Here is a 27,002-nt window from a genome sequence, read left to right on the forward strand (position 1 = left end):
TATGGTACTCTGTATGGTCTTTTGGTCCAGCCAGTTGCATTTGTCCTCTTCCCCGTTTTTCACACCGACTATCCTTTCATGCTGTGCTTCTGCATGGATGGACTGTAAATTAGTGGTGGGGGGCAGGGCTGGGGGACTTCAATCTGAACCATGTGGGTTTTATTTTTATTTTTTTATTTTTTATTTATAATGACCCCTTCCCTGAAGCCATTTTTCCAGTGCTCTTGGACACTTTGGACACACGGTTGACCTGTTAGACGCACTATTATTTTAACAAATTACTGGGACTGTGCTTGAATCACCAGTATTCTGGCTAAAATGGAGGTTTGTAGGTTGGAGATTAGCGTACTCCAGCTGCTGCTCAGCCATGGCCCTGTGCATTCCAGCAACCTGGTTCACTTCAGTGAATATCCAGCTGTATAGATTATCACTGGTGTTATCTCCCTTTTAGCTTGGCTAGAATGCTGCTGGTTAGCCAAACATGGTAATGGATATCATCACAGTGTCAGCCTTCCCCTGGCACGCTAGTGTGGCCCAATGATTAACTGCTCACATCTCACATGCTGATAAATTTATAACATTGGTTGCCAATACAGAAATAAATCTTTCCATTTATTGTTTTGTTTTACTGACTACCATCCTAGTTAGAACTGATTGTCACATTACACTCAGGGCTGAAGGGTGTCTAAACCTTGCAGGGATCTGTTAATTAGCTCAGCAATACTGAGGTTGCATCTCAACAATCTCAACCAGCCAGTCGGATATCAACAAAAAACTGGATGGGGTGCATGTGCCTTTTTTTTTTTTCCTCTAAGTACCTGCCCCTAAAGGTCTCTGTACGGAAGTATAGAGGGGAAGTGAGACCCGATCCCCAGTGGTTACTGGACAGCTCTGAGCCCTGCCCCTTTTCCCTCTCTCTCTCGGCTCCATCTCAGTACACGGTAAACTGCACTTAGTTTAAATTCTGATTTTTCCTGGCATATAAAAAATATCAAAACGTCTGGCAATGTCAGTCGTGATCGATGGAGTCAATCGTGATCGATGGAGTCGATCGCCGATAGATGATTTAATCGTAAATCAGCCCAAGCCTAGTCAGCAATATGGGTTGCTACCAGAATGGCCGTTCATCGACAGCACTAGAGTCCCCAGGTGAGGTTGTCAGATGGTCAACCTTTGTTTTCTTGGAAAAGGACAAGGACTCCCGTCAGTGTTACACATGGCCTGGTGTTAGGCCACGAGGTCAAGTCCTGCTAGATCCATCTTGGCTCAATAAGCTTTTTGAGCAAAGCACCACATCACTTCGATATTTAGTATCACAGAAGCCCACTGCATCAACAGTGAACAAGATATTCTTCATTTGTTGCAATCAGGAGAATGGTTACTCATGGGGATAAATGCTATCTTTACAGAGAAAAAATAAACTTTAAAATGAGAATTTAGCCTTGAACCACTAACAAACCCCGTAACTCCCGTTTGGAAAAATCTCTTGACATTTTGGGAGCAAATATCATCAGTCTAGTTGTTTGTTTTTATGCTCCCACAACATTGTGCAATGAGCCAGCACTTGAACCTCCTCCTAGGATTTACAGTCAACCCCCTGAACTCCCAGCCAAGTGGTCTTAAGGTTTAGGCCTACTTTAAAAGATGTAAGAACAAAAGACATAAGGATCACCATAGAAAATGTTGTCAGAATACTATATAAAATTAACAACTCTGTTTACGTCTTTATATATAATTTCATGCCACTAGGGGTCAAAGTGTGATTCTGTCGCACCTTTTTCCAGAGTGAGCTTCTGGAAACAGAACAACAATGGCGGTGGTGTAAGGAGCACGAATGGCACAGCGAGAGGTGTCGGCAGTGGCTTTGGTTTATTTAAAGATGAAAAAAACAAAAAGGAGGTTGTCCATCTGCTGCCATATCTCAAGGGCATTTTGAGACAAACGTGATAAGGGGAGCGAGAAAAAAACAAAACACAAAGTTCGCCTCCAGGGCTTGCACCAAAAACACAGAAAGAACCCATATCACCGCATCATTTTGTTCTTCTCTTGTTCTGAACACGTCTTTTTAGTCCAAAAGTTGTGTTTCTTTTTGTATGCCTCCGTCGCCTTAACACATGCCTTTTAGCACTTTGGGTCCTTTAAAGATGTTTTCACTGCATTAGGAAACACATGATGAATCAACAAAGAACCAACAAATTAAAAAATATATATATTTATGTCGCTGCTGTTTAACAGAAGGGGGCATTTCACCTGGCTAAGTATTTGGTTTTGATTCATTTTTTTAAATCCTTAAACAGAAAGTTTAACAGTAGTTTATTGTGTGCACCATCCTTATTTTGTCATTGGAGGATCAAAACAAAAGCACGGTTAATGAGTGTTGAGTGGTCCTTTTTATTTGGCCTTGCTATGGCTCCTCTGAGTTCATAAATCACTGTCTGCAGATGCAGAAGGAGTTGGATTGGCCTCCTTATGGCCCTGGGAGTGGGAGGAGGAAAGCCACACAGGGCGTCAAGAGACTAGGACATACCAGTTTCCTCTATGTGTCCTTGCCCTGGCCACGTTGCCTTTTCCATCAATGGGATTTATGTGTTTTTGGAAAATATGTCAGGCTGGGTGATGTAAGGGAAAAAATGCAGAGGAATGCAGATATTTTCTTCTGTGGTATACTAGATGTATCTGGGCCATGCAATGATGGCTTACACCGGCACCTGTTTGGCAAAGCTGGCATGAGAGAGTGAGTGAAAGCAAAACTGATTTACCCTCCTATCCCATGATTTTGCATTGGCACGTGTGTGATAAAGGCACCTTACGTTGAAAGTGACTTATAGAAAGCTGTCTGATATTGAGCAAATGGTCCAGTTAGGGTGGTCATTTCTACTAGGAATGGAAATTTAAAGGAATTTCCTTAATTGATAGTTGTTAACCTAAACAATCCTTGATCACTTGATAACATAAAACCTCTGAGATTTTATGGCGGAGCGCAAGGAGCGTTTCTCCTTGTTTCATTTTATTTCAAAATGGGGAAGTTCGAGGCAAGACTCGCTGAGCTGGTTCGCGCATTCAGGAATATTTACAACCCTTCTTTGCGCAAGTTAAATATTTAGATATAACGTAAACATAATTTCCTACGCGCAGCCATGTTTATTTTCCTTTTTTTTGTTTTTTTTTTTTCTCAAAATGCCCTGCGCCCCAAAGACTCCCGTTGATACAATAACAACAAGACGGAAGATTGTTCCATTCTTATCGATAAGACAAAATCTTAATCGATTAAATTCTTCTTGGCAATTAATCAATAGTCGATTAAAACATCAATCTCTAATGAAATGTAAACTTTAAAATGGCTATATTCTACATACCTCAATGGTTTTGAGATGGATTGTTTTGTTGGTTTCAGCCATTGGCCATTCACTTTTCGGTTAAAAAAAAAAAAAAAAAAAAAAGTGTGTAGATGTTGATTTGCTGTAAGAATACATCCTTAGAGTTCTCAATGTATACATGCTCAGTGTGCAATGTCTCTCAGGCAAAGCTAGCCTATGGGAGCTTTTCTCATAAAACTCTAAAGGTTCTGCAATTCCTAAATAATACTCTTGTCATAACCCTGATCTGCTGGCCCATTCGCTTCCTTAAGCCGCTGACAATAAGGGAGTCTATTGGTTATTAGGATTTCCCCTTGTGAGGTGATTGTGACATTATGATGATGGATTACAGCCTTGTATGTCAATGTCTTCTTTTTAGCCCTGTGTGAACATTCTCTCCTTTTCCCTGTCTGCTTGAAATGTTTTTTCCTTTTTCCCTTACTCAATTGTATTCTCTACCTCCCTCGCTCTACTTTACTTGTATTGCTTTTGCCTTTAACTGGCACTCTAGCTGTCCTTAGTGATTTATTTTTCACCTAATATAGATCTTAAGCCCAGGTTTCCTAAACATGGTCCAAGTGGAATGGCATTAATGGTGAGTAAATTCCCCTTGCCACTTTGTCTTCAACGTGCTAAATCCTCCATATTGATTTTCCTCTACGGCAAGAATTTTTTTTGCTTAGTTATCTCCAAGCAGTAAACTGGACGGCTAGGATATGCATCTTGTTCTTTTATTTTTTAATTTTTTTATTTTTTCCATTTGCAAGTCCTTGGATGAAGTGCCATCCTGAAGTTCTGCCAGCATCACAGCCCTTTGCCATTGCAGCATTTTTTTGTGATGAGTTTAAAATGGATAGGTTCACTGACTTCTAAAACCCGACAGACACTGCAGCTAGGCAAGGGGTCCAAATCCTTTTTGCCTTTAATTTGTGGCTTTCCCAAAGTATTTAAATAAGATGTAGTAAGATTGCAGATTGGCCTAAACTTCTGAAAAACAGAACTAGACCTATTCTCTTCCGTAGGGCCTTGATGCTCATTGCCCGTGAGGTGCAATGGAAATGAACATTCTCAACCCATTGTGGTGTTGTCTTCTATGTCTTCCACAAGAAGAAGCAAACTGCAGGAGCTAAAGCAATTCATGGATTTCTCTGATCTCTGCTCTATGTAGGCTTGGGCAGATTGATGATTATATCGTCAATCGATCATCGATTAACTGTAATGACAATTATTATTATTATTTTTTTAATCTGCCAGGAAGAATCTGAGCATTTAAATGGTGTAAATGCAATTGAGCTTGTTCTGTAACGGATCCCCTGCTCTGAATCGATCAAAGCGGGAGTGGAGGGGTATCTTGTATAAAAGTGTTCTTGTATTACATGTAAAAAGAAACACAAAAACCCCACTGTTTTTCACTCTCGTTGTTGTGACTTTGTGTTCTTCTAACCCTCATTGTGAAGTGTATTGTCTGAATTATCTACGACCACAGAAATGGAATGCAACAACGACTTTAGTTTCTGTGAACAAAATTAGAATGCGTAGAATGTTTCCACGCATCTTGAGTAACCAGCTGTGATCAGAGCTCACGTCCCTGCTCAATATGCAACTCTAATATTGTTGTTATTATAATATAGCAATATACAATATAATCTCATTGAGAAACATTTCGATTTTTTTCATTTCCTGAGTTTCTTACTTGTATGGAAAATGAAAAACGTAAACCTAACTCAGAGAATTGTGTGAAAGAGTGTAGTTTTTTTTCTTCTCTGCCAAATAGCAGGGTGCACAGTGTGTGCGCCATGCCGATTCCTGACTCTGTGGCGGTTTTCCTGTATTTTTATTTAAGATCTATTTATTTTTGTTTGTTTCCTACTTGTACGAAAAAAATAGTTGTGTTTTTATTAAAAAGTAGTTGAGGGACTGTCCCCCTCCAGAAAACCCTGTGTGTCCCCACTGTGGGTACAGTGGCACAGTGCATTGCCTCACAGCAAGGTCCTGGGTTCGATTCCCGCCTGGGACACTCTTGGCACCGTGCTCCGGCGGGTTGTTTCCAATATGGGTCCTTTCTTTGTGAAGTTTGCATTTTCTACCCGTGCTCACATTGGTTTTCCTCCATGTAACATCAGTAAGGACCCCCACCAAAAACATGCACAACATCATCGTCTGACCAGCGATGGACATTTTGTAACTGGTCCCCGGGCGTCGCCGTATGCTGCCCGCTGCTCCTGGCTGCCCCCTGGAGGAAGGACAAGCCAGGAATGGGTCAAAAGCAGAGATCTCATTTCACCGGCCACCATTTGAAGTGGGTGTGTGTGTGTGTGTGTGTGTGTGTGTGTTGCTTTCCCTTGCTATGGGACTTAATTTAGTAAAACCTAGATGTTTTTGTGTAAATATTTTACTTGTAAATAATAAATCCTGCACTTCTGTTACGGGGAGACCGTATTTGCCGTTTGACATTACATTCTATGTGCATACCCCCCCCTGTAAAAATCAACGATCGTTGCCCCCCAGCGTTGGCCGATTGGAATTTTGCACGATCCCCCAAGCCTAGCTCTGTGGTTTACAAACTGTCATCATAGTTTGAATTTATTGCCTCATTCCCTCTCCATTCAAGTATACTTAGACGCAAATCCCATAATTGCAGTGTAGGATCCTCTCTTAGTTGGAAAATCAAATGAATGGAGTATTCGACACAAGTTTAAGTGTTTTTCTTTCTACAATGGTCAGCATAGCTTTCAGTCAGTTAGACAGCTGGGTTTGGTGCATGTAATGCTTTCTTTCTGATGTTTGTATTGGAAGGACTATTTTTGGGAATCATTTATTTATAGCTGTTAATATCTTGTAAATATTTAGTCCTTTTTTTATAGTGAAGAATTCTTCATTGAAGTATTGCAATTTTATTTTTCACGATTGCAACACCATCATACATAAAATCCTGAAGCTTAAGTCAATACTACAAAAACATTTTTTTCTCATCTTATCAAAGCAGACAGTGAGATGTTTTGTACTTTGCATTGTATATCATTGCAGCACAGGTGCGCACTATTCTATACTGTACTGTATATGCGTATCAAACCATATTCAGGCTTACTCACCATAGAAAGCACTGCTGGCTGGCAGAGCAGTCGACCGGAATGTTTGGAATGAGTTGGGCCATTGCATTAATCCAGTGTGTGGGGGTAGAGAAGTGGGTTGGTTTGTCCATGAAAAGGAAGCGATCCACACACAGCGTCCAATAGGCCATACTGTCTCGTGGTCTTTGGGGAGTTCCCCTGAACTGGACTTAGCTGAAAAGAAACAGTTATTAACAGATGGGCCACGTGAAACTTCATGGGCTGGACCACACTGTAACGTTGACGTCACGTCAATAACACCAGATCAAAAGATAACCAGATCAGTTTCCTCAAAGGCAAATGCTGAATGACTTGGATAGCAGATGTTATGATATTCTAATAAAGATAGCCGATAACAATATAACTGCCCTTCTTGCCATACAACCTGAAGACAAACCTCATTTGTGTCTTCCTGTTGAGTAGACAGCGCCATAAAGCTGGTGGATTTGTCTTCATTGCCAAACACATTGAGCTGATTTGTCATTCCTCCATTTATAGTACAGTGGACGAGCGCAGACTTTCTCCACAAAGTCACTTTGGTTGCAACTAGTGCAGGACTGTGTGCTGGACTGGTTTTCTGAGGTGAGTGTTTGCACTCCATTGCCTCTCCTTAATGCAGGCCTTAGCCTTCAATGGTGGAGGCTGGCTCAAGACCAGTAGGCTGCCGCCTCACAATGAGCTCACTGTAGAGGCTTGAGATGTGCTCCCCGTGTCCTTCCCTTCTCCTCCTTCCCTCACGGAGAGAAACGTCACACGCAGAGACACTGTGTTCCCGTCAAAGCGGTAAGATGTCCACCAATTTTTCGCTCTGTCACTGTTTTGTAAGATTGACAATCAGTGCTTTTCTCTTTGCAGACTTTGGACGTGTTGAAATTGGGTAGTTTCTTGGCAATTTGAGGCAGTTTGTCTTTGTGTGGCCTATATCGTGCTGATAAAAACATTCAAGATTTAGCATCTGAAAGACTATAGAAATGGTCTACTTGCACTGGTACAATGGAGCTATTTGTCAATTTGGAGAATTTAGGGCCATAAACATTTTCTTCCAAATGGCTTTACTTTTTTTTTTTTTGTCTCCCAACTTGCTTTTCAACTGGTCCAACAAATGTCCTGAAGCAGTCTTGAGGCTCTGCAACATAATGGAGTCATGTGAATATGGAAAGAACATCACTAATCATGCAAAACTGGGTGGGTGAAAAAAGGAATCATTTTGTCTGAAGTAATTTTACACAAATAACCTCCCCTGTTTGGATGGCTCTCCCCTGCACACTCTTAATGGCTTCTGGGTAATCTGCTTTTTAACAATCTGAAGCAGCTGTTAGGGTGGCAGGGCAGCAGCAGTGAATGAATGGAGAGTGATAGTTGCCACTGTGGCTGGATCATATCCTTTTCTGCGAAAGAAAATCTGTTGAAGTCTTCTTCTTTCGTATATCATCAGATGGCCAACTCAGTGTCATATAGCCACGCCCTCGTCTCCAGTCCTAGGTCAAAAGGGCCAGCTTCTGAGGGTGGGCTGTATAGGGGGCAGCTGGTGATTATGTGCTCGGCAGTCTGTTCAGGTTCGCCACACTCGCATGACGCACTGTCGGATAGGCCCCACTTCTTTAGAGAGGACTTGAAGCGCCCGACGCCAGTACGCAGGCGGTTCAGCGAGGTCCATAGGTGGCGTGGCATGTCTTCTCCTTTTACACCTCCTCCTGGGTCCCGGATGTATCGTTGGATGCGGGAGGGCGCAGCTGACTCCCACGATTGTCTCCAGGATGCTGCCAGCCAGGCGTCCTTGGACAAGTCGTCAGGGATCGACTGTAGCATCTCTTGTGCTGCCTTGTTGTAGGGATGGCGAGACTTGAGCCTGCATGGTGGTGCCGGTGTTGTTGTGGCTTTGTGTAGGATGTGCCAGTCGTTCTTCTGGGCTTTCCTTGCCAGGGCGAGGGTAGCTGCTTCCCGTCGGAGACTGGGTGGGGCGATACCAGCTAGGACTGGCAGGTAGGACACAGGGGTGGGTTTCAGACAACCAGTTACTATCCGGAGGGCGCTGTTGATGACAGTATCCACCTTGTTCGCATGTGGACTTCTGCTCCAGGCAGGGGCACAGTATTCCGCTACGGGTAGGACCAGGGCTTGCGTGGATATGCGTAGGGTCTGGGGGGAAGCTCCCCAAGTCGAGCCTGCAAGGCGGCGGATGAGCGAGACCCTTGCGGTTGTCTTGGCCTTCACTTCATCCAGGTGCTGCTTGTAGGACAGCGTCCGGTCCAAGCATACGCCGAGGTACTTGGGGGCTTGCTGGAACTCCAGGCGGATGTTGCCAACATGCACGTCCAGTTCCCTTCTTGCCTCCCGGTTGTAGAGGTGGTAAGCTGCAGACACTGTTTTGCCCATGCTGAGCTGAAGGTGCCACTTCTGGAGGTAGTCTGCCAGGATGCCCATGTCTCGGTTGAGGCCTTCTTCCATAGTGTTCTATGTTGGGCATCGAAGCATGATGGCCAGGTCGTCCGCATAGCCGTACTTCTTGGATGTTGTGTCTGGCAGGTCGTGAATATAGATGTTAAATAACATTGGTGAGAGGACAGAGCCTTGCGGGACACCGTTCTTCAGCCTTCTGAGCCTGCTGGTCTGGCCATCGCTGGTTTGTAGGATGAAGCTATGGTTAGATAGCATCTCCATAGTAAATCTCACCATGTGCCGGTCCGGGATTGTTCTCAACAGTTTCAGGTGTAGTCCACGGTGCCACACGGTGTCATAAGCGGCTGTCAGGTCCAGGAATACTACTCCAGCTTTCTCATTATCTTGGAAGCTGTCCTCGATGTCCTGGGTGAGTAGCGTTACCTGGTCCACCGTTGACCTGCCTCTGCGGAAGCCGGCTTGTTCCGGTGGCTGCTCTGGAGAGGGATGATACCTCACACGATGTCAGTCGTGCGAAGTTTTTGTCCGCATCAGGGAAGCGACCATTTTTCAGGAGCTGGGAAGCAATAGCATCTGCAGTCACTGGACACCTACGAGGTGTTGTTTTTCTCCCTGAGAGCAAGTTGATGGTCTGCCACGCCTTCCGGCTGGAGTGGGTGAAGTCGATGGATTCCGCTACTTCCGTCCACCTAGCCCTTCGGGTGTCATCCAGCTTCTGCAGTAGGGTTGTTGCTGTTGCGTCCATTTCTTCCCTGGTGATCGCCTGCTGGTGTTGGCGCAACAGGCAGCTGCACTCCTCATCCCAGCCCGGGATATAGTTTTTATTGTAGCCACGTGGGATGTTGTGCTTTGCTGCCCTTAGGAGGACTTCACAGTAGGCAATGTATGCAGCATCCACGTCTTCTGCTTCTGGGTCCATGAGACCAGCAGTTCTTCTTTCTGTTTCCACCGTAAACGACTGCCAGTTCGCCTTCCTGAAGTTCCATCTCCTGACCGGTTTGCCAGCTACCGGCTGTACTAGGGATGGTACTTTGATGATGGATGGCCGGTGGTGTGAGCGAGGGAACCTGTCCAAGACACGTCTCTCCGGTTTCAGGTCGTTACTGCGGCATATGACGAAGGCCAGATCTGGGTTGGTATAAGAGTTCCAACGTGCAGAGCAGAAGCTTGGGGGCTCCTTTGGGTCGTACAGCAGTAGTGCCTCAATGTTAGAGGCCCACTCACTCAGTGCTTCTCCATCCTGTGATGTGTGTTGGTAACCCCAATCCGTATGTTGGCAGTTGAAGTCACCTGCATAGATGGCAGGAGCAGTCACGGATGGAAGTGATGATGCAGTCAGCGCTGTTGGTGGGGGCTTATATACGTTCACGACAGATGTTTCTTGGATTTTAGTGGCCAGCCACTCGATGTTGCAGCCAGGTGGAGATTGGCTGGTGGCTGCCCAGCTCAAACCATCTCGGACGAAGGTTGCCATTCCATGCTTCTTGCTGTGGATGGATCCAGCGAGGGAGAACCCAGGAAGCTTGAGGTTTTCATCTGACACCCAGTGTGTCTCTTGCAGGAGGACCGCTGCCACTTTGTTGGAATCGGCGAGATGCCTGATGACTTCGAGTTTTGCGATGGTAAGGCCCTCGACATTGAGTTGGAGCACCGGCAGACCTTGGTTTTCGACGGTGGGGGTGTCCGCCCGTCCTAAAGAGGATGTTCTCTGCCTTGGTTTTGGCATTGGCTTGTACCTTGGTCTGCCAGCTCGATGATTCTTTGGCGACATTAGTTTCGTGAGTTGGTCTTGCACCATTTCTCACTACTCACAGGAGAGGCCTCGTGAAGGCTGTCGTCTTCTCCCCCTTGTTGAAGTCTGACATATTTAAATATCCCCGGTCATAATGTCTGGTGAAAATGATTCCATCTAAGCACAATTTGAATAAGTGCTGGGCGATAAAACAATTACGATAATTATCAGCATCATTTTTTTTTTTCTCGATGTCGAGATAAAATAGATTATTTCGACGATCAAACGATGATCAAAAGGTAACCTTTCACTTCTGACCAATCACATTTGTCGATATAGAAATTAGCCCCACCCCCCTCCCACATGGACAGGTGGCCTTTGGAAACACAGTAGACACACACGCATGGAGCAGAGACAAAGCCGCAGTGTCTAGAACTCTGAGGAGAAGCAGAAAGATGATGTAATGTAACAAAAAGGCAACATACATCCATAGTTTGGCGTTTTTTTGAGATATTTAAGTTCCTACCCAAAGCAGACGGTAAATATTCATTGTGTCAAATATTTTGACGAGACACACCGAAGTGAAATCTTAATTAAAGCAGCTGTACTTGTTACTTATTGTTCACAAACTTAAATAATATGATTTCTGGTATTAATATTCGTAATATTTATTTATTTTTAAAATAGCATTTACTGACGGGACTCATTTTATATTGTATATTAATTAAAAAAAATATTATGAATCTACATCCCTTCATGAATTTATTCTTTTTGTAGCCTGCTTATCAATTGTTTTTAAGCTAAAAAAAACCCACAAATAATATTTGACCGGAATCTCTCCCATTTGTCTAGGAAATTGAAATCTCCCAGGACGTGTTGACTGGCACCATTTTTTTCTAACGGAAACTCCGGTCTGTGGCATAGCAGATAAGGAGATAGTGGCTCTCTGGCTTTTTCTGTTTGTGTCTGGCAGAGATAGACCTGTAAACGGAGATGCAGCAGAGAGGCGTGTGTGTGTGTGTGTGTGTGTGTGTGTGTGTGTGTGTGTGGACAATGTCTGTCATGCCTTTAGAGAAGATAAAATTTCCGTTGATGTGCCTGTGTCAGAGTCTGAGGTCACAGGAAGTATTCACTGCAAACCAGGAAGCCCAGACATTCCCATCCAGCTGTGTCCTCAGTCACCCTGGACCCCAGTTGTAACCTATCCTCCACCACGGTGCACGCCTCTCACCAAAGGAACACACTCAGCACTTTCCCCCCACTGGCTAGAATGGCCCTGTGTCTTCTCTCAGTAAATTAAACATCCTGATGATTTCTAGATCCAGTTGCACTCGCGTCTCCCTTATTCTGAGTGTTTTGAACTAGGTTGGAATAGACACATGTCATGCTGATTGTTGAATGTGGCTTTGACGAGCCCAGTCACAACTAGGCTGCAGTGCACCCTTCTTCACTGTGACGAGGAGGCCGTGCAGGCATTAGACCAACCATAATCTAGCGCTGTCACGGCCAGGACCATGAGCATTCTGCCAGCCTGTGTTCTTATTGCTCATGGATGAATGATCAGTCCCCCTTTGCCCCCTCCCCCTTCAACAAGTGTGGGTTTTAATAGAATAATTATGTATATTGGGTTAAGAATTGGTAAGATAGTACTTTATTGATCTCCCAAACGGGAAATTCAGGCATTTCAGCAGCTCAATCGGGAACTTGAAGTTGAAAGTACAGAAGAAAGAGAATGTATATTAGGGATGCCACGGTGAGGAACTTTTCCCACCAGTTAATAAACTCATGCCAACACTGGTGTTACCGGTAACACCATACATTTTTTTAGTTGGTGACGCTCAATATCTGTCGACTCTGCTGCGCATGTCTGGTGCGCAAAACTCCGAGTGCCGGACCCAGTAGATGCCGTTTTATCTGGAATATCGCACTTGATGGCTTGAATAAAAACGATATACTACTATATGTGAATTGATATAAAAGTGTTTTTTTTTTTCAATTAAAGCTAGTGTCTGTTTGGTGGTTGTGTTGGTCCGGGGATGGCATTGAAGTTGCAGCTCCAGTTGCAGCTCCAGGTTATTATTTGTATAAATTCTTATATATAATAACAGACACAAAATAATTTAGTTTAATGTTTTATTTGTACATCACCATAGCAACATATCATAACGCTTGTTTTGTACCTACCCCTTGCTTCTCCCGTGCTGTTTAAAAAGTGCCTGCATCTACTAAGTATTGATAACACGCTTAGTATTTTACAAAATTTATTTTTTTATTTGATGAAAGTGGGCGCTGATATGCGAAAATGAACTAAATGAGTTTTATTTCTATAAAAGAAAAAGCAAAACGACGGTGGGGGCAGTGGGCAAGTAATCAGTGTATCACCGAACACTGTCTAACACCGGTAACCGCTGCAACCCTAATGTATATTAAATTCACAATATACTGTATACTGCACAAACATACAATAAGCAGTAAAAAATAGAATGAATATTAAAAAGAAGCTCCAGGATGTACAGAATAATTATTTATATAATCATATTGTCACTTGTCCAAAGCAAATTACAATTATTCATACACCGATGGACGCAGCCATCAGGAGCCAAAGTGTCACCTCAGTGTGTCAGCAGGAGTCGGCGATCGAACCGCCAACCTTCAAATTTCTAAACCAGCCTTTATTATCACAGACAAGACCGCAGCGCACAAAATGTTCACGGACCCGGGGAGGAAAATACGTACATCTACAAAAAAAAACGTGGGCCTTTATTTGCTTTGTTTGGAGAAACAGGGAATGGGAACATGCAGTGGAACTCAGATTGCTTTTGTGTTTGTTTTATTTAATTATTTAGCTAAACTTTTGATTGCGACTGACAAGGGGTCCCGGGGGGGGGGGGGGGGGGGGGGGGTCGGATGGTTTTCTTCTTACCATCCAAAGTATAAGAGTCACAAATTTCATGGTAATAGATGCTGGTATCAATGTTGTGGCATCTGGGCTGACACGACAGGTTGTCACTTATCCTGTTTATTTCTCCAGCCATTACAGATTCGGTCTTCACTAGAGTTCTGCCCCTCCCAATTGGCTTCCCCCCAGTCAACACTGTGACATCATAGCATTGTGACAACATGTTTGTCTCGGACTGTCTTTATATGTGACCCACCGCTGCAGAACCCGCATTGTCGCGCATTTCTAAAATTGGCACCAGCTGCCAAATAAGTTGGGGAAAAAACCTTTCTAGAAGGAAAATACGATTTTTCCAGATTTGTGTTCCTTTGTGTTTTTTTTATCGTAACGTATTTTCAAAGCCGAGTTTGATTTATAAACATGGATAAATGTTAAACCGTGGAGTTAAATGTTCCCGTTAGATTACATGGGAAAACACAGTTTGCTTACCGAGACGCTGAACAACGCCGATCAATAGTTTCCTTTAAAGCGATCGTCCTGGTGAAGATCATCCATATTCCATGTGATGTGAAGTCACAATGTGAAACCCATTTGATAGACTTAAACCTTTAAATCTTACGTGTCTTATACACTCACCTGGATTCATTGTTTTGTAGGCGGCTTAACATGCGAATAAGGAAAGCTGACGTAATTTCCGTATTCAAGGCGCGTGGAGCCTTCGGAAAACTTTGAGGGGGATTATCTCAGAAACACAGTTTGCCACACCCTCATCATTAACAAGCCAAGGCTTTAAAAAGATTTGCTCGATTTGCACAAGTGACACTTGTTTCGAAGCTCTGATTCTCCACTTTCAAATAATGGGGGGGAAAAAAAAGTAAAACGGCACCAAAAGTACCTAAAATCTGCTGTGGGACACATTTACCGGTCCTGTTCACTCTCGCGGAGGTTCATTGTCTAGTGTCTTCCACCCAGCTTTCCAGTGTTCTTGTCTTCTGGATTTACTCTTTTCCTGCCCCTTCCGAATTGTTAGCTGTATGGACTGTTTTCCCGCTTTCCTGTCTTATGCCGGAGAGCCATTAAAGAACTGTTACGTCTAATTGATTGTTTCTGTGGTTGTGCTATTGGGTTCAGTTTGGTCTCAGCTGTTACACTGGGCATCAATATTGTTAAAAAAATGTTTAATTGATATTCATCATAGATAAAAATATGCATGTACATTTATAAATTTGCATTAATTCCAGATGGGGCAAAAACAGGCTTTTCAGGGAAACTCCAGTTATCATTCTGTTGAAAAATCTTGTGTTGCTCACTTCTGAAACCAGTAATAGGACTTAGGTTCTAAAATATATCTGCTCAATTGAAGTGTGATTTACATAATCATGACAGAATATTTCTACACCTTCTGAAAAGCCCATTTTATGTTAAATAACATCCAGCTAATTTCCTTTTTCCTTTGCTCAGCGTAGCAGATCTTGAGGCACATTCATTTCTCCTCACATCCACTTTGTTCTGTTGAGTGTCATTAATTTGAATTTAGGGTTGTACTGATATATCAGATTTCCATTATATCGGGCCGATATTGGCGTTTAATTAGATATCGGCTATCGTCCTATCAATGTCATAAACCTCCAATATGAAAAATAATGAAAAGAATCCCTCTGTAGGGCTACCGACTTTTTACGGTTTATCAATATATTGTATCACGATCTATAGCATTAGACAACTTGTTTATATGGATATAGATATCGTTTCATGTTGCGTTAAAATTCATAACCCATTTCTTCACAAAGCCGTGCCAGTGTCTCTCCTCTCACTCCCTCTCCGCAACGCCGCCCATGCACAGAGGGAGAATAGGGACAGAGGGAGTTTTTTTGGCCTTGATTTATAAAAATATATATATATATATATATATATATATATATATATATATATATATATATATATATATATATATATATATATATATATATGGTTGCTTGTTACGAAAATCTGACGAGCAACTTTGTATTATTATATTTATACTCGCTATTTTCACCAATGCAGAGGTTCCCAACCACGTGTGAGAAGGCGGGCAGGAATTATTTCCAGCTCTTTTTTCTTTCCAAAGGAATAAAAAATAAATATGTGAAAAGGACAGTAATCTTTTCAGAGACTGATTGGTCTGATTACAGCTGTCATTCACTTTTATTTCATAAATGCAATTTTATTTTCCTTGCACATTCTATTTATTAAAATGAAATAAAATGAATTCTTCAAAGGTAGTAATGTATCCTGGAATTATTATTACACTTAGATTATATATATTTGTTTGGTGTGAAGAATTTTCAATTTAACGATATTGAATATTGACCCAAAATATCGGTATCAGCAGCCTCAGTCAATCAAATATCTGTACCGGCCCTTAAAAACCCATATCGGTCAACAGTTCTTGTTTCATATTCATTGTGCCAATGGGTAGTTAGTAAGAACTAACTAACAGTTAGTAGTAACTAACATTAAGACATTTATTATTTCTATCTCAAACAATACTTCACTTCAGAATAATCTGACGGCTTTTAGTGAAGTACAATAAAAAAACACCTTTCTTTTACGTTATTCATGCCATACCTCACTCAAGTCAATTTACTAATGCAGCAAGCTCTCAATCACCAAGCATGATACACGAAACACAAGCATCAAACATTTAAGTCACATTTTAATTTAAACATTTAAATTTGCTAATGTGCAGAATTCCCATTGTGGTATTGATGACGAAAGAAGTTTAACTCTCTATCGGTGAGGCACAAACTCTTTCATGAGTGGTACAGGAGACTTCCAAGGCCAAGTTAACGACCGGTTGTTGATATCTCTGTGAACCATGAAAGGAATTCAGTTTTTTAACACATGCATTACATTTGTCAGCTCTAAAGAAAGATATTGGTGTCTTGCAGTTGAAACTGAGACTGTGAGTGCCCAAAGTGGCAAAAACTGAAGAAACTACTGGTTTCCGATGACATATGAGGACTCTGACCCTTTTGACTCTAAACTGACAACCTACACCAAAATGAAAACCTGCATGGGAATTGTCAAATATTCGATTTTTACTGCCAGTTGACCTAAAACTGGTCATCAGACAGGGAAGTGTTTCTTTGCTATTTATTGCCATGTTGAGCTGTCAAAGGCTCTCTGGCTGGAAATTGATATCTTCGCTGATCTCCAGATTGGATCTGGGTCGTTTTGTCTTGGTCATGGACCGCTGTCCTGGCTGCAGAATGGGTCCCCAAAGAGTCTTCAGTTCATGATGGTACTGGCTGGCTCTACATCAAGCGGCACACTCTCGGTTACACAATGTCATGTCAGAACTGGTGAAAATGAATTGAATTCCCTCTAATTAGGAAAATCCAATCACAAACAATATGATGGGGCAGTCCAGACAACTTGTTTTATTAACCATTTTCATGCCTTTCTGATGTACAGATTACCACCATAATACATTGATTAAACCTTGAAGACTGTTCTTCTTAACGCAGCATGCTTTCTACAACACCAGAATTTTTTTTTTTTATGTTTCTTTTGCTTTAGAAAATGTGAATGAAACCCCATTGTACTGTATATGAGGCTAGGAAAAATTCTCTGAGATGTTAATATACATATGTTTATATACCTGTGGGATATGTCTTATGTTTTTGTTTGTTGTTTTTTTTTTAAGGTTAGGAAATACATAATGCATAGATGAAATGGAAACTGTTTGACACTAGCTTGTACAAATCAGCTGCCTGGCATTTACCAGCATTAAGAAGGGACATAATCAAAGCCTTATCTCAATGGCGCAGAAATGTGACTTTCCAGCGTTATTTTTCTCATGGTTTTGACATTTTTCATTCCATGGCTCAGAATGTCTGAGATGAAATGCTATGAAGAGACCACAGATCTTGGGAGAAAATAAATTGGATCAACCTCTGAAATAAGTTTCAGCCTTTGTAAAAATGTTAATTTTTTTCTAGCTGACTCACAAGTACAATAATTTTTGCTTTTGAGTTCACAGATCTGTGCTGAGTTTTGACGCTGGACTACATTGAGCTTGGAAACTTTTGTCACTGTTTGGGTAGAAATATTGAACATTGTAGAAAGCTAGTGACGGCGATAGTATGACCTTTATGTAAGACTTTCTTCGCATTCTAAAATGCTGAATTTGATTTTTTTTTTTTTTTTTTTTCCCCCTCTCCTTCTTTCATGTCTTCCCACACACAGATCGAGAGGACCAATCAATTCTTTGCACGTAAGTAATCTCTTGGGCCAAGTCAGCTTTTCCCTACTCTGAAATACTGTCAATATTTGATGTCAAACCATAGACGTTCAGCATTAAATTTTAATCAATTTTTTTTCCGTCTCCACTTCTTTAACTTACATGTTATAGATGACATAGTGTTCATGATTTAATCATTGCCTTCATTCCTACTCCCACCCTTCTCTCCTCTTAGCATTTTAGAAAATCAAAACACAAATAGGGCCAATAGATCTCTCCTCATTGGTTCATGCTATTAGTGTGAATTAAACTGAATTGAACCTGACAGTAATGCATTTAGGTCTTTGGAGCAATAAAGTTGAAGCAGTACCCCCCCCAGGTTCTTTGCAGTTTTTCCAAGCAGAGAAGGTCTTGGTGACACACACTGGTCTGACACTACTTAAGACAAAAGTCAGCATACTAGGGTCTGGGAAATGTCTGGCTTTTTTGTATGAAGGCTCCTGCGGTTGTTCAAGCGCCAAGTATCCACAGATGACAGGAATGCAGCCCCAGTAAATGTCTACACATGAACCCAAGTGGCTGGGGCTGTGTGAAAGGCAATCCAGGGTAACTCATTATCCTGTGCTCTTGTGTGTCTAAAGCCTGTCTTCCCTGCCATAGCTTTTGCTTTTTCAGTTTCATCTTAATCCCAGAAATAACCCCCTGAGTCACTTTGGCTCACCAAATCCTTTTGTAAAGGGGCAAAAGCGACAACATGGGACCGTATCAGTGTGAGCATACCTTGTCCTACTGTACTGTATATAGGGCTACTTGATGCAGATACACAGGAGTTGATCTGATTTGTCATAGAAATCATAGATCTACTGTGATGGATGTTATAGTGAGAGTCAAGTCTGTTTAACAGTAATATATTTACTTTTGCCCAGTCATGCGCATACACACACACACACACACACACACACACACACACACACACACACACACACACACACACTATGATTTTATCATCATGTCAAAGGTTATAGTAGAAGCATCAAGGCAAAACTCCCTGTCATGAGTGCTGATGTCCAGTTATGTTATTCTCCTCTCCAGATTTTCCCAACTGTCTTCATTGTGCTATGCTTCAGTACAAAAAGGGCTCCCACATTTACCTCTGTTAAACCACAGGACAATGTTGCTGACTTAGAATGGAAATGCAGAGAAAGTTAATGCAAACATTCCCCAAAGTGCACACTATAAACCTTTGACCCAAATAAACGTATATTGTTATTTGTAGTTGACAATATTGACAGGTAAAGACTCTGGTTATATCCAACTTCATCAAAAAGTCCGAAGCGAATCGTTGCTTGCTATACGAGTAGTGTAATACTTAAGAAGGGGATGGTCCTACTTCTGCTTCTCAGTCCCGGTGGGATCTTACTAAAGTCTTTAAAATCAGAAAGCTAGTTGTGTTATGTTGTGAATGTTGCTAGGGATTTACTTTGTTTATTTTCTCGATGTGCCCTCTTTTAACTGAGGAGCACCCTCAATTCCTTTTTTACCTTTTTCTTTTTTTTTTTTTTTTTTTTTTAGAGGTGAGTCAGGTGCTGGCAAGACAGAAAATACCAAAAAGGTCATCCAATACCTGGCACACGTCGCTTCCTCCCACAGAGGAAGGAAAGACCATAACATTCCTGTGAGTATTCAATCTATTTTCATAATTCTCTCTCTTTCCTCGGGATTCCCAATTATTTTAGTGATCTGTACTCCTCGAAGAAAACCACACGTCTATACCGTAGCCATGAATGAGAATCCAATGTTTTAAGTCTTTCTGTCTAACGAGGCATGACTTATGAGGGATGATTTGTAACCACTTCAGCTGATGTTGCACTATCATACGCCCCGACCTCTTGAATGCGGGCCAGTCTAATCCAGTGGTGTTTACAGTACATAAAGGATTAAGCCTAACATTGCTACATCAGTGCAACACTAATTGGAGTAACGGCCACTGAAGGAAATCAATGGGCAATTTGACTGGGATGGAAATTCTGGATTGGGATGGATTTTGGCTGTCATTAGGTTGCAATTAGGCCATATGTATATGCTTATGTTGATATTGATTCTGGTCTGGTTTGAATGAATTTGCCCTTAATAAAGTGAAGTATGGCTATGCAGCCATAAGTAATTTAGGCCTAAATTATATCATGATTGTTGAAAAATATATCTACATTTGTTCCCAACGCCTGTAGTGGTGGGCTGATACTGTGTGCAAAACTTCTAACAATTTACATTTGTTTATTTCTGACAAACAGCCAGAGTCACCGAAACCAGTGAAACCACAGGCAAGTAGTTTCTTATACACCATGTTTTTATGCATGCTACACTAACTATTTTGATTTAAACTCACTATCTCTAATACCAACCCCAATTCCAATGAAGTTGGGACATTGTGTAAAATGTAAATAAAAACAATACAATGATTTGCAAATCCTTTTCAACCTTTATTCAAATGAATACACTACAAAGACAATATTTAATGCTCAAACTGATACATTTTATTGTGTTTTTGCAAATATTTACTCATTTTGAATTTGATGCCTGCAACACATTCCTTCTATTGCGCCATACCATACCATATTTGCTTGCAATATTGTGAAACTTAATCACACATGGCCGTATGTGGTCTTTATTAGAATGTATTATATTTATTATATTTGCTATGACAGACTTGCTGTATTAAAATGCAGGAAATTGCGTTGTTGAGGAGATGAGATTGCATATTAGTCTTTGTTAGGGATCCTTAATATAATAATGATGGTTACATCTAAATAAAAGGTTTATTTGAGGGACTCCAATGTGAAGCTGTGTAATATTGAAAGTTTTAAGAGTGACTTGCCAAACTGCAGAGGTTTATTACCCGTCAAGGACAAAATACATCAAATGTTTGGCCCTGACAATTTATTAATATAGCTTCTGTTTATATCAAAAAGCTAGTAACATAATTTGGGAGTTCTGCTCTGCAGGTCTCTAAGGAAAATTTCATTTGCAATTTGTCAAATACCTTATACTGTATTGTTTAGAATATCCTTTCATTGAATTGCTTGCTTTCTTTCGTTGTAGAAGTATGCAATCATCTCTTCATCCCTTTCATTCAAACCCACGCTAAACTTTCCCATAAACATCATTTTGTGCTCTGAAAATCTATAATTGTTGCCATTCATTTTCCACTTTATGTATTTGGTTATGTGTTCCTAGTACCCATGACATTAACACAATGTATTTGTTTCCATGATAACATTTGAATCTGCACATTGGCTACAGAGTGGACCCCTGTTCTACGTGAGTAGTATGTAGTTTCTTCACCTCTCAATGTGTTTATCTTGCTAAAATCTCTATGGACTAAACATGTTAGGGGTGCCTATACCACGCTGAAATCATAACCTAACCCTAGTCTGTGAACGGCATTGGGCATATAACTACTTTTTCCATCTGCCTTCATCCATCTAGTTTGGCCCAAATTGTGGTTGGTCTGCTTGTTTCAAATAGTTTACACTTGGTTGCAATGTCACACTCGAATCATTCATTGCTTTACAACTTGTTCTTTAAGATGCTACTCTATCTGAGCTGGCAGATTCCAGTTTTATGATTTTATACTATAACCAGTTATTAGCACTGGATCTGCAATGTGTTATGCTCCACTGAGCACACAGAGAAGAACCCCCCCCCCCCCTGTCAGCAATTGCCACTAAGATCTCCCCTGCATCTGGTTCTGCATCTAGGAATGCTATATTGCTAGGAGAAGCTGCAGCCAATGAGGAGTCTTTTATTCAGAGCCCTCATCCAGCAATCCATTGGATGGCCTCAAGCTGCAGCAACGAGAGCCAGCGGGAGCTGTGCCAAAACCTCTCCCTTTGGGAAAATAGGGAGAAGTACAGGTCCAAAACTATACAGCAGGCTTCTACTGCTCTGTGCAGTCAGCTGCACATCTCCTTCGCAGGAAGGACTTTTGGATGAAATCATCTACGTATACCTTTGATACTTTGATCTAAAAGTCAAATCTATAGATCTTTATACTAACGTGTATTAATAGCTAGTCCATACTAAACCATAGTTTACTTTGGCCTACATTTATGCTAAGTATGATTAAAATTGCCGACTGGCCAATGGCTGATGAGTGCCTTGGCCAGCACTTCTTAATCACTGGATTACATTAATTTTACTCAAGTAACCACAGCTTCATGAATTCCCGATAACCATTAGGCATCATGCTCACTTGGGGCAAGGATTCTTTTTGAGTGGTGATGCACCGATGAGCCTCTTGAGCCTCAAGAGAAGAGGCCATATCAGAAGGAGGTCATATCTGTTTTTGGCATAAAAATCAAAATGCGCAAAAATCCAAGGAGGTCAATAAAATAGAGACCCCAATGGTCTGAGGTACAAAATCAAAATCTACGTAAAACCTGATGCCCTCACTCATTTCCCCTCTCATGAACTTGAATCCGTACTACAATGGTCCATACCTCTGCCTTCTTCATAGGGAAGATTAGTTATCCACATTTTGTTTTACTCTGTCCCTCTAATTGCACTGTTTTTTTATATTATTTGACCACTGCTCTGTGAAGGATTTATTAGGACGGTTTGGACTGATCCTCTTTGGTTCTCTACTCAATCAATCTCAAATCACTGTTGCATGGGCCTGCGAAGGGTTGGATAAAATACAACCCATTCATGTTGTCTTAAAAAAGATGATCAGAAGGGAGGGCGATGCAAGGGAAATTCATCTTGGATAATGGCCATTTATTTGTAGGGTTAAAGGCCTGCTCATTCTCTGAATAGTTAATGATTCTGCCGAAGTCTGAAGTCTTTACATATTCCCTGATTGTCATCACTGCTCAATAGCGACTAGCTAACTGAAGTGGACCTGGCTTCTGGTTGATATCAGCTGCCTGACATATGCCTTGCAGAGAGAATGTTGATCAACTTCTAATGATGCTAAATTGGCCTCTAACTGGTCCTTTTATCCTGTTGTCTAGCCCATGTTCAGTTGTTGAGCCGAACAAGTATATCTTTCCAAAGGCTGATGTAAGCTATCAAGGTGGATCACTTTGCTGTGTTTGTATAGAAACACAGGATTCAGAGGTTAAATTCCCTGGCCTCTAAGGGTTCTGCCATGGCTCTGGAGGCTGCATTAGAAACTGGCTTAGCTCATTAAGTCCTGCCTCATTCCAGCAGCTTGAAAACTCAATTAAAAGTAGCCCACAACACTCTATGGCCAAAGATCACATTGTTGAGTTCAGAGCGTAGTGCGGGGTTTTCTATAACCTATACATCAGAGTTCTTTCATCTGGAACGCAGCCTTCCGTGCCAAAAAAGTGCGGCTAGTTTTGACGTAATGGGAAGGAATTCGCTCAGCCGCGAAAGAGAAATAAAGTCCCTGAAGAGATTGTTTTTCTATCAGCCATTTTGGATTTCCTGGTCATGACCAACCCCACAATGTGGCTTGGAATGGGAGCGTAATGGGCCACCTGTCCAAACATGCACCAGTCTTTTTTTATTCAGCCTCGTAAAGCTGTCCAGTCTGACAATAAGGTGTGTGAACAAAGCTCGGTGTCCAGCTCCCCTTCCTTGGGATCGGTCTGTGGACAAATTCTTCCTGATAGGATAGAATGTGTGTCTGGCCTCTGTCACCACAAGATGCCCCTCATTTCCCCTGGATTTATCTCTCATCACCGGCTTGTGGCTACAGCCCGGCTGCCTCATTGCCCCTTAGTCATCCATGAATCAGCCTGGTTGTTTGTTTTGCACACATTTGAATCTTCAAAGAAATGCAACAGCTGCACAAAGAATTGAAGTGGTTATTGAGAGGGTCTTTTCTGAGAAGTTTGATTTGGTTGATTTGGCTCTGTTCACAGCATACCAGGGGAAAAAAAAAAAAGTTAGATTTGTTTTTCTATACAATATGTTATATTTATGTTTATGTAATAATTATGATTTACAGGCACATTCTCCAGTCTATATTGTATTGTTTCATTCACTTTAACTATGTGAGCTCGATATTGACAAGTTCACACCTTTATGCTTTAAACTTCAGAGACGCTTTTAATACATGATATACTGTATGTGCTAATGTATTAAGATAATTCACTTAAATTGAAATTTGCAGAATATGATATACAGAATTATTATGTACTATATGGTATAAGACTAGGAACATTATACTTTTTGATCCTAGTATGTATCCATAGAATACTGCCACCTGCCATGTTGCTCTGATTTATTTGGAGAAAGCAGATGCTTCACTTTTCCCTCTCTTGCTTCTGACTTTCTGACTCTGTCTTCGTCGCTTTCCCTTCGTATGTGATAATCACTCCACAGATATTGAATCTATATTGGTATATGATAGGAACCTACTTTCATTCCGCTGTATTTGACAATTAAATGACCAAGAAGAGATAGATACAGGATCCTCCTCAGTGTGCAGTATTCTGATTCGTCTGGTCCGATGCTATATTATTGACCGTGTAGGGAATTGAAGCTATTGCCACAACAAAACTATTTACACACAGGTAGACATACTGTATGTACACAGTCATTTGGAAAACTGCTGTAAGGAACCACCGTTGACCAAAAAACTAGTAGATAGACAAAGTTCAACAGTATTCCAATGTTTAGTAAAATGTAATTTCCATTTACAAATTGATGCTCACTAGTCTACTTATCCTCTTTCTATTGCAACACCAACATCTCTCACATTAAATGGAGCCGTCGTCAAGCCTGCAAAGTTATTTTAGGAACATGACCATTTCTGTCACTATTCCAGTTTTCATCTTCTCTGACATTATTTGGTTAAATTTAGCAGTTATGTGCAGTCAGGATATGCAGGGTCCTGCTGTAAACAGCTTTGGGAAACCTCTTCAGATCTCTGCTATCTTTGTCTGCATATATTGTTACTCATTTATTTATTTTGTAAGTGAGAATGGATGAATCCTTTTATTTGTTCAAATTTTCCTGCTTTGTGGTGAACAAATGCTTTGAAACTGTATGTTGCGATAACATAATTTTTTCTTTTTCCTTCCCAGGGTGAATTGGAGCGCCAGCTTTTACAAGCGAATCCCATTCTAGAATCCTTCGGTAACGCTAAGACAGTGAAAAATGACAACTCATCACGTTTTGTGAGTACAAAAGAGACTAAACAAAAATTCCTAAACCAAGGCTTTTTTTTATGTTAACTGTAGCTCAAATCGTCGCCTACTAAGGGAAAGGGAGTGAGAGCAAGATCTTTCAAGGTTTATACCACCTTCTCATTCAACGGTACTGCCTCGGTTAATCTTACCAAATAATCCGACACCTGAAGGAAATTTAGCTGGCATGTTTGGCATCTACAGGGGGAAAATAAATCTTCTTTTGAGGATAAGTAGGGCTAAAGTTGATGGAAAGGAATTTGATTATCCTGCTTTTCCTGCAAGCAATTACACAGGGGCACTAGCCGGGCAGAGGCGCCTGGTAGTCATTAATGAAGGCTTTGATATGCCAGAGCCAGCCCTGACTGGAGGCAGATGAGGCAAACTCCATCAACGTCCTATAGGACAGGAGGGACAAGAGATGCTTGTTTGCTTCTGAGTATCATGTCTTGTGTCCTTCCTTGACCTTTGTCTCTTTTTGTCTCCACAGGGGAAATTCATCCGGATCAACTTTGACGTCACTGGATACATTGTTGGTGCCAATATTGAAACCTGTATCCTTCTTTGTAGAAGTGGTAACTGCCTCTGCAATGTCCGTCATAAAATAGAAGGGCCGGTCAACACCAAATTACAATCACAAATAGCTTTGCTTGAAATGCTTATCTCTATTTATTATCTATCTCTGAGATATGCCGTGAAAGTTACAGTAACTGAATCTGAAAAAAATACCAATTGAAACAGTCTTTTGTTCTCCATATACAGTACAGTAAGCACTACTTCACACAAGGAAAATTTGAAATACTTTTATGGAATTTCCTTTGAAAAGTCTTTACTCATGGAACTAAGTTATTCTTAAATGTAGTGACCAAAACATATGCTATCCCTTAAGATCAGACTATGCAGATATTGTGTGTCACCATTTTCAGACCAGAGTCAGAACTGCAGCATCGCATAAAAATAAAACTGTAAATACAGTATGGTTTCAAACAGATGCTCAGATGCTCCTTAGCCTTGGGATACGTTGCAGAGCCTTGTAATACTTTACAGTTTTTAGTTGGCAAGCATTACCGTACATGTATCGCTCAACGAGTAGACATATTTAGCAAACTTTTCCCTCTTTAAATCCCCTTGTACTCAAACTGTATTACAGTCTCCTTGACTGTGATGTGTCAGACCTTCTGGAGAAATCCAGAGCTATTCGCCAAGCCAAAGATGAGCGTACCTTCCACATCTTCTACCAGCTTCTGGCCGGGGCCGGAGAGCACCTCAAATGTGAGTACCACTTTCGAAGGCCTTCTCTCTACAGGGAAGATACATTTAATTTCCAATCGAAGCCTCACTTAACGACAAGTTCCGTTCCTAGAACCAGGTTGTCAAGTGAATTGGTCGATAAGAGAGGACCTGTGTTATTTCACGGTCGTGAACGCTAATGTAGTGAATACTGACAGACTGCGTGAACGAGACTGAGACTGAGAACAGTGATAAGATGAGATGTATATAGTATATAAAGAGTATATAGTATATATAGTTTATACAGTATATAAGGGGCGATGCGCAATGAGATGCTTGACGCTGAGACCCAGAGCAGGCAGCTCGCACGCCACGGTATTGTACGCAGCGTACAATACAGACTGGTCAGAGAGCTGGTCGTAAGTCCGAATTTTGTTAAACATTTGTTAAACATGTAGGTCGTTAAGTGAGGAGTACCTGTACAGAAGTACAACTGTTGGCTTGAAATCCTTATTTATCTCACTTGCACACCTGTCTTAACCGTTCTTGTCTTTTCCTGCTCTCAGCGGACCTGCTTTTGGAAGGTTTCAACAACTACCGTTTCCTGTCCAACGGTAACATTCCCATTCCAGGGCAGCAGGACAAGGACAACTTCCAGGAGACCATGGAAGCCATGCACATAATGAGCTTCTCCCACGACGAGATCCTGGGTACAAACCTCTCCACAACCGCTTATAGGAGGAAGGATTTCTGTATTTTCTTCTTCTTTTTTATTTTTTATTTGTTTGTTTGTTTATTTATTTATTTAGTTAGTTAGTTAGTTAGTTATTTATTTTTAGCTCTAAGGCTTCATACTTATTTTTTATACAGATTATGTCATGAGTGTATTT

The 27,002-nt window shown here is 41.3% G+C and overlaps 1 protein-coding gene across 1 annotated transcript in view; it reads left to right on the plus strand.

Moving 5' to 3' along the window:
- myh10 (myosin, heavy chain 10, non-muscle) overlaps positions 1-27,002 on the plus strand; it is an 86,716-nt gene that overhangs the window by 16,878 nt on the left and 42,836 nt on the right. Inside the window, exons 4-10 of the mRNA XM_079998521.1 lie at positions 17,728-17,755; positions 19,295-19,397; positions 20,014-20,043; positions 24,781-24,873; positions 25,373-25,436; positions 26,056-26,154; positions 26,679-26,822. Coding sequence (XP_079854647.1) covers positions 17,728-17,755; positions 19,295-19,397; positions 20,014-20,043; positions 24,781-24,873; positions 25,373-25,436; positions 26,056-26,154; positions 26,679-26,822 — 561 coding nt within the window. The remainder of the gene's footprint in view (positions 1-17,727; positions 17,756-19,294; positions 19,398-20,013; positions 20,044-24,780; positions 24,874-25,372; positions 25,437-26,055; positions 26,155-26,678; positions 26,823-27,002) is intronic.

The sequence above is a fragment of the Zeus faber genome (assembly GCF_960531495.2).
Source record: "Zeus faber genome assembly, chromosome: 4".
Classification (NCBI taxonomy): domain Eukaryota; kingdom Metazoa; phylum Chordata; class Actinopteri; order Zeiformes; family Zeidae; genus Zeus; species Zeus faber.